Below are 7,366 nucleotides of genomic sequence, written 5' to 3'. Positions count from 1 at the left end.
CGATTCCCGGCCAGGGCACATAGGAGAAGCGCCCATTTGCTTCTCCACCCCTCCGCCGCGCTTTCCTCTCTGTCTCTCTCTTCCCCTCCCGCAGCCAAGGCTCCATTGGAGCAAAGATGGCCCGGGCGCTGGGGATGGCTCTGTGGCCTCTGCCTCAGGCGCTAGAGTGGCTCTGGTCGCAATATGGCGACGCCCAGGATGGGCAGAGCATCGCCCCCTGGTGGGCAGAGCGTCGCCCCATGGTGGGCGTGCCGGGTGGATCCCGGTCGGGCGCATGCGGGAGTCTGTCTGACTGTCTCTCCCTGTTTCCAGCTTCATAAAAATTAAAAAAAAAAAAAAAAAAGACATAAAAAAAAAACAAAAAACCAATACCTCATGTCAGTAATGAATATCTTTTTTTTTTTTTTTTTTCATTTTTCCAAAGCTGGAAACGGGGAGGCAGTCAGACAGACTCCCGCATGCGCCCGACTGGGATCCACCCGGCATGCCCACCAGGGGGCGATGCTTTGCCCCTCCGGGGCGTCACTCTGTTGCGTCCAGAGCCATTCTAGCGCCTGAGGCAGAGGCCACAGAGCCATCCCCAGCGCCCGGGTCATCTTTGCTCCAATGGAGCCTCGCTGCGGGAGGGGAAGAGAGAGACAGAGAGGAAGGAGAGGGGGAGGGGTGGAGAAGCAAATGGGTGCCTCTCCTGTGTGCCCTGGCCGGGAATCGAACCCGGGACACTCCTGCACGCCGGGCCGACGCTCTACCGCTGAGCCAACCGGCCAGGGCCAGTAATGAATATTTTGACACTTTATTTTCTTTTATTTTTGAGAGTAAGTTTATTAAAGCTGGGACAGTGAAACAAGGAAGGGCCTAGAGTAAAAAGCAATAGGAGAGCCTAGGCGGGGCTGCGTTGGCTCTCTAGAAACCTTAGGGGAAAGAAACGAGCGGAGAAAAGGGGGACTTGGAGACAGTTTAGGGGGTTAGCCGAGCTGCTGTGCCCACTGCTCCCCTGGCTGCAAGGCTTTGAGGACCCTTAGATTTAGGAGATGTTCACCTGTGGGAAGGGTTGGGGGAAGGGAAAGGCATGGGCATGCTCCTGGGAAGGAGAGCACCTGCCACCTCTTAAAAATTTTTTTGGAGCCTGACCAGGTGGTGAGGCAGTGGATAGAGCATCAGACACAGAGGACCCAGGTTTGAGACCCCGAGGTCGCCAGCTTGAGTGTGGGGTCACTGGCCTGAGTGTGGGATCATAGACATGACCTCATGTTTGCTGGCTTGAGTCCAAAGGTTGTTGGCTTGAGCAAGGGGTCACTTGCTCTGCTGTAGCCCCCCCCCCCCATCAAGGCACACGAGAAAGCAATCAATGAACAACTAAGATGCCACAACAAAGAACTGATGCTTCTCCTCTCTCTCCCTTCCTGTCTGTCCCTCTCTGCCTCTGTCAAAAAACAAAGAAAAATATTTTGGAGAAAGTTTCAGACATTTACTTCATGCTAAACACCTGAACAAGCAGGTCTTAAAAATTAGGTAGCTCTTGCCCGGAGCTCGGTTAGAGTGTCCTCCCTATATGCCAGGGTTGTGGGTTTGATCCTGTCAAGGCATATACAAGAATCAAATGAGTGGAACAGCAGGTCAGTGTTTCTCTTTTTCTCTTTCTAAATATCAGTTTTAAAAATAAGGTAGTTCTGTGGCATGAGCAAAATACCATAAGTCACATCTAAAAAATGTATCAATCATCCTTTTAATACCTGCTGGGGTTCTGAAAGTGTGTTTTTTTACAATCAACCACCTAAGTTGGAGAATGCTTGACTCTCCCTCTACTGATGACTTTAGAGATGTGAGCTGATATCGTCACCTCCACTGCTGGCAAATAGGTTATTTGTTTTTAATTTTTCCATTGATTTGAGAGAGGAAGTGGGAGGAAAGAGAAGAAGCATCAATTCCTTGTTCCACTTAAGTTGTGACATTTTATATTATTAAAAGATTTTGTTTATTTATTTTAGAGAGGAGAGAGACAGAAAGGGCCAGGAAGCATCAGCTAGTACTTGCTTCTCATATGTGCCTTGACCGGGCAAGCGCAGGGCTTTGAATCATAAACCTCAGTGTTCAGGTTGGTGCTCTATCTACTGCGCCACCACAGGTCAGGCTGGATAACTCCCTCTCTTTCTATAGTTCATCTTCATACTTCCGTGAAATGCTCCCCTTGAGGCAAGAGGACTCTGGAATCAGACAGGCTTGGGGTTCAGGGGCTTATTTGCTCATCAGTGAAATGGCCACAAATCAGGGAGGGCCAATTCAGCCAGACCTGGGATGGCTGCCCTGCTCCAGGGAACTAGTCTGGGAAATGTGGCCCACTCTCCTCATACCTCCTGCTTCTCAAAAGCTAATAATGGCAGTGCCTGAGGTAGCTGAGTGCAGATGACATTGAAATGGGGACAGCTAACCCAGACAGGCCCTGGCTGGGGCAGGTGGGGAGCTGAAGACGGCTGAGGGGGCCATTAGGCTCTCCTGGCTCTCTGGTGGACTCTGAGTCACTCCAGCCATCTCAGCCGAGCCCATGGCCCTGACTCCTGTGGTCCTGTCCATCTTGCAGAACTAGACATTCTGGGAAGTGGGATTCCCTGGTTTATTTTCACTTCTCATTGATCAGGCTCTTGTTCTAGGTCTGGTCTGGGCCAGGCTCAAATGTATAATAGGCCCTGTCTTCATGGTACCCTGGGTTTCTCCAGGTATAGCTGGAACCACTTGTATCAGAATGCCACATAAGAATGCAGACCCCAAGGTTCCTGTATGTCCCTGTATCCAGACCCGAGTGGAACCCAGGAATCTGCATTTTTCTACAAGCTGATCTTGGTGAGCATGAAGTCAGAGGACGGTTGCTCATTGGGGGAGATAGACAAGGAACTACTTACAGTCCAGTGTGGTCAGTGCTGAGGTAACAGAGGGGCCCAGTGGAGACTCCTGACTTGGCCACCAAAACTTCTAAGTGAAAGCTGGCATTTGAGCCAGACTTGGCTAGGCAAAGTGGTGCAGGAGGATTGATGTATTCCAGGCAGAGGAACAGAATGTGCAAAGGCTAGGAGACAAGGGGGGTCAAGCACTCTGGACTGTGAGTAATTTATCTTAGCCTGAGAGAGTGGGGGTAGGAGAGGGCAAGGTGGGTGGGAAGGTGTGGCTGTTTATTCAGGGCTTGTTGGTTCCTGAAAGGAATGTTTTGTGAAAACTTAGGTGCAGATAGAAAACCGACTTCTTGTTTAAAATGCTCCCAAGATGCCTCATTCAACAGCATAAATGTGACTGAATCAATAAATCTTTGTTAATTGAAAGAAGGAAGGAGCCTTTCTTAACGTCAATTAAGCTTCTGCTCTTAACATCACTTAAAAAAAATAGTGCCCTCTAGGTCTCTGGCCTCAGTTTACTCATAACTAAAAGTGGGTGGACCCAGACCCCATGGTGCCAAGGTTGCCTTCCCAATTCAAGGATGCTCTCTGACGGACGTCCACGTCCCTCTGACTCTGGGCGGGCTCCGGTACCCGGGAAGCGTTCACTCGGCGCTGGCCCCAGCCAAACCAAAGCTCCCACCAAAGTTCAACACGCCCCCCAAGCTAGGGCCTGATTGGCCCGCCCTGCCCACACCGCGAGTCGGCTTTACCTTCTTATTGGCTGTTTTGCTCTCTGTTCTGAGCTGGAACCCTCCTCTCCCCAGATTGGCCAGAAACCTATCTGCGCTCAGCCTGGATTGGACGCTGGCTCGGCCGGCTCCAAAGCTCCTAGGGGCCCCGCTCTCCGATTCGCCGCTCGGGCCAGCCCTACAGCCTGAACGCTAAATGGCTGTGCCGCTACCTTTATCGGCCTCCGATTGGATGCGCGGCACTTCCCCGGCGTGATAGGTCAGGACCACCGCCCCCCTGACACCCCATTGGCTGCTCGGCGAAGCCCGGTCTCCGGGTAAGATGGCAGCGGACGGACAGTGCTCGCTCCCTGCTTCATGGCGGCCAGTCGCCCTCACCCACGTCGAATATCCTGCAGGTAAAAGGCAGCCCCGGCTCCAAGGACGCCTTCCTGGGGCCGGCCCCTCAGCCCCGGGCGCTCCGTCTCGCGCGAGCCCGCGGAGGGGACGCCAGGGTATCCGGGTGGGAACTGTCAGTGAGCCATGGAGGGGCTCAGCCGGCGCGCGCGCCGCGCAGGCGCGGTGGTGCTGCGATGAGCTGGGCGAAATTGTGAGGCTCGCTCGCGTACTCTGCGGCTGCGCTGCTGGGGCTCTTCCCCCGGTCCCGGGGCGCGGGTGGGCTATAACAGCGAGGGGGTCTGTGTGAGGCGTAGAAGGGTCACTGGTCTGGACCTGGGCCCGCCTTCCCCGGAGCCAGAGAGGCCGGACTCCCGCTTCGGCGTGCAGGGAATGCTTGTTTCCTTCGTACAGTGCATTTGCGCTGTCTGTGAGAGAAAGAAGTCCCCGTGGCTGGAAGGGCGCAGGAGGCCAGGCAGCGTTGTCTGAGGACTTCTGGTGTGCCACGCCCTGAGCAGGGTGCTGCTCCCCAACAGAGGGGAGCCCGTGAGGGGCACGCAGCCCCTGGGAGCTTCGCTTCTGGAGCCTCCCATTAGACTCATCTCTGGAAGCACAGGGTTTCCCAGCCGGGAGGTCGTTGAGCTACCGTTCTGGAGGCGGTCTAGTAGAGTGGTGAAGAGCTTGGGCCTTGGGGTCAAAGGTGTCTGGCTCAAGTTCAGGCTTAGGCCTTGTGCAGGTGACTTCCTTCACCTGTTTGTGCCCCACTTCATTCATCTCTAAAGTGAGACCAATCACAGTGCCCCCTTTCTAGGGGTGGTGTGAGAAATGCTGAGTGCAGTGCCTGGTGCATAGGAAGCAGTCAGTAAAAAACAGTTTATATCATCCCGTCTTCCCAGGACCTTCTCAAGTAGTGTCCCCCACTCCGACCCTCCCGCAGGTAGCATTGGTGAGTATCCCCTGAGTTCCTCATTGAGTCCTCGTTGTCCCAGGCAGGACCTGCTCATATGTTGCTCTTTTGGGCAGATGTGTAAGAACCTGGCCCTGCTGAGGCCTCAGGGCTGGCTGCCAGAGAACTTTGACTCTGGGTGTTATACTGGGGGCAGGGTGGCCCTGCCAAGTGCTGGGCCCTAGCAGCCTGTCTGCCCACCATCTAGCCATCCATTCATTCAGTCAGTACACATTGAGTGTCTCCTGATGCCAGGCCGTAGGCTAGCTCTGGGTTTTGAATAGTGAACAGGCTAAGTCCCTGCAGTCCTGGACGATGAAAAAGTCCACTTTACAGTAAGGAACCCGAAGCCTGGAGAAAGGAAGGGACCTGGCTAAGGCCTCAGCACCTTCATGACTTCTCCCAGCCTTGGAGTAGCTTCACCAAGTGCTCACAATCTCACAAGTGAGAAGGAACCTGGCAGTTGTGAACAGTATGATATAGGCTCTGATGCAGGACCCTTTGTAGGGACTGTGGATCCCTGGAGGAGGGATCTGGCTGAGCCTGGGGCATTCCATGACCTTTAGCCCCCTGCTAACTCTTCTGTGGCCCCCTTCTCTTCTTCGTACCCTTCATTACATTGATCCTTGCCTCCTTTTCCTTTATTCATCTCCATTCCTTTGCCATTTGTGTGTGTGTGTGTGTGTGTGTGTGTGTGTGTGTATTTTTCTGAAGCTGGAAACAGGGAGGCAGTTAGACAGACTCCCGCATGCACCCGACCGGGATCCACCCGGCACGTCCACCAGGGGGTGATGCTCTGCCCATCCAGGGCGTCGCTGTTGCGACCAGAGCCACTCTAGCGCCTGGGGCAGAGGCCACAGAACCATCCCCAGCGCCTGGGCCATCTTTTGCTCCAGTGGAGCCTCGGCTGCGGAAGGGGAAGAGAGAGACAGAGAGGAAGGAGAGGGGGAGGGGTGGATAAGCAGATGGGCGCCTCTTCTGTGTGCCCTGGCCGGGAATCAAACCTAGGATTTCCGCACGCCAGGCCGACGCTCTACCACTGAGCCAACTGGTCAGGGCCTCCTTTGCCATTATTTTAAGCCTAGGTAAGTGCCAGGCTCTGTACTGGGCTTGGGGATTGAGTGCTGTGTAAAGAGACCCTGTCCCTGTTTTTATGAGACATGTAGAGGGAGAGACAGACATAGCCAGATAACTACTCTAACAAGCACACGAATGATGTCCGGATACATATTCCCCCACCATTCTGAAAGCTCTGCAATTGCAGGAATGTGTCTTTTTTGCCGCTGTTGTGGGTACTTAATTATATTGAGTTAACCCAGGCAGCATCCCAAGTGGGGGAAACAGTGTGTGCAAAGGTCCAGAAATAGGACAGAGCACGGTGTGTTCAGGGAACTAGAGTGCAGTCCTTGGAACTGGAGCAGAGGGTGGAGGGGAGCGGGGATAGGACTGCCCGGTGAGCTGTGCTGACGTGGGACTTATCCTAGGGGCAGAGGGAGCCACAGAGGGGCTTGAAGCAGAGTGGCGAGGCCAGAGGCACGCAGTATCGGCAGGAAGGTCCCAGGTAGCATTGGGTGTGGGGCCGGCCATGGAGATGGCCAAAGGTTTGAGGGCACCAGCTACTCCCTGTCCTCACAGCCAGGTGCCCTGGGCATCAGCTGGGCAGCTGAGAGACCCAGAATCTCAGGAATGGATAGGGCCAGGCCATTGTGTGGGTGAGGAGACAGAGGCCCAGAAAAGGGAAGGGCCTTACCGAGTGTCACCCAGCTGGCCTGTGGCAGCACTAGCACTTGAGCCAAGGTTGATGGCCTGTTCTCTCAGGCCAGTTCCAAGCCAACCCTACCCTGGGGTAGGTATGGGTGAGGCCAGGTGTGTGCCCATCTCTTCAGCCTAGTCTGGGCTCATCTTCCCTACTGCCTGTGTGAGACCAAGGTGGTGCGTGGGCCATTTCCCATGCTGGGTTCTCCCAATCTCTGGGTGAGCAGAGGCCTCAGCATGGAAGTGTCCTGGGTGCCAGGAACCGAGCTGGGTACCACACAGATCCCGTCTCATTCAAGCTCACTCAGCCATTGGAAGTGGGTACTAGTTTTCTGTTTCACAGATGAGAGAGCTGAGGCCCAGGGAGGTAGAGTCTTTGCCTGAGGTTATGCAGCCAGCAAATGCTGGCACAGGAACTGACCCATGCCCTCTGACCTCAGAGCACCACATAGCTGCCCGGTCTGGGATGTTGAAGGTGGTCTTTGGAGCTGACATCAGCTCTGGTGGCTCTCATCCCTTGGCTGTGGTGTCCTCATCTCTCCAAAGGGGCTGGCAGTCCCTACATGGCCTCTTTCCCTGCTTGTTAGGACGGTGAAAGGCAGGTAGTCAATAGGTGGCCCCTCTCTTGCCAATAGAGAGGCAGTGAGAGGCTGTTACTACAACTGGTGTCCATA

At 54.5% G+C, this 7,366-nt stretch overlaps 1 protein-coding gene across 1 annotated transcript in view; it reads left to right on the top strand.

The window, feature by feature from the left end:
- Window positions 1-3,887: 3,887 nt before the first annotated feature.
- Window positions 3,888-7,366, top strand: part of DOLPP1 (dolichyldiphosphatase 1) — a 10,154-nt gene continuing 6,675 nt past the window's right edge. The window contains exon 1 of the mRNA XM_066366943.1: window positions 3,888-4,014. Coding sequence (XP_066223040.1) covers window positions 3,939-4,014 — 76 coding nt within the window. The 5' untranslated portion in view covers window positions 3,888-3,938. The remainder of the gene's footprint in view (window positions 4,015-7,366) is intronic.

The sequence above is a fragment of the Saccopteryx leptura genome, chromosome 2 (genome assembly GCF_036850995.1).
Source record: "Saccopteryx leptura isolate mSacLep1 chromosome 2, mSacLep1_pri_phased_curated, whole genome shotgun sequence".
Taxonomy (NCBI): Eukaryota; Metazoa; Chordata; class Mammalia; order Chiroptera; family Emballonuridae; genus Saccopteryx; species Saccopteryx leptura.
Note: the sequence above shows the minus strand (reverse complement) of the source record. Positions and strands in the feature narration are given on the sequence as shown.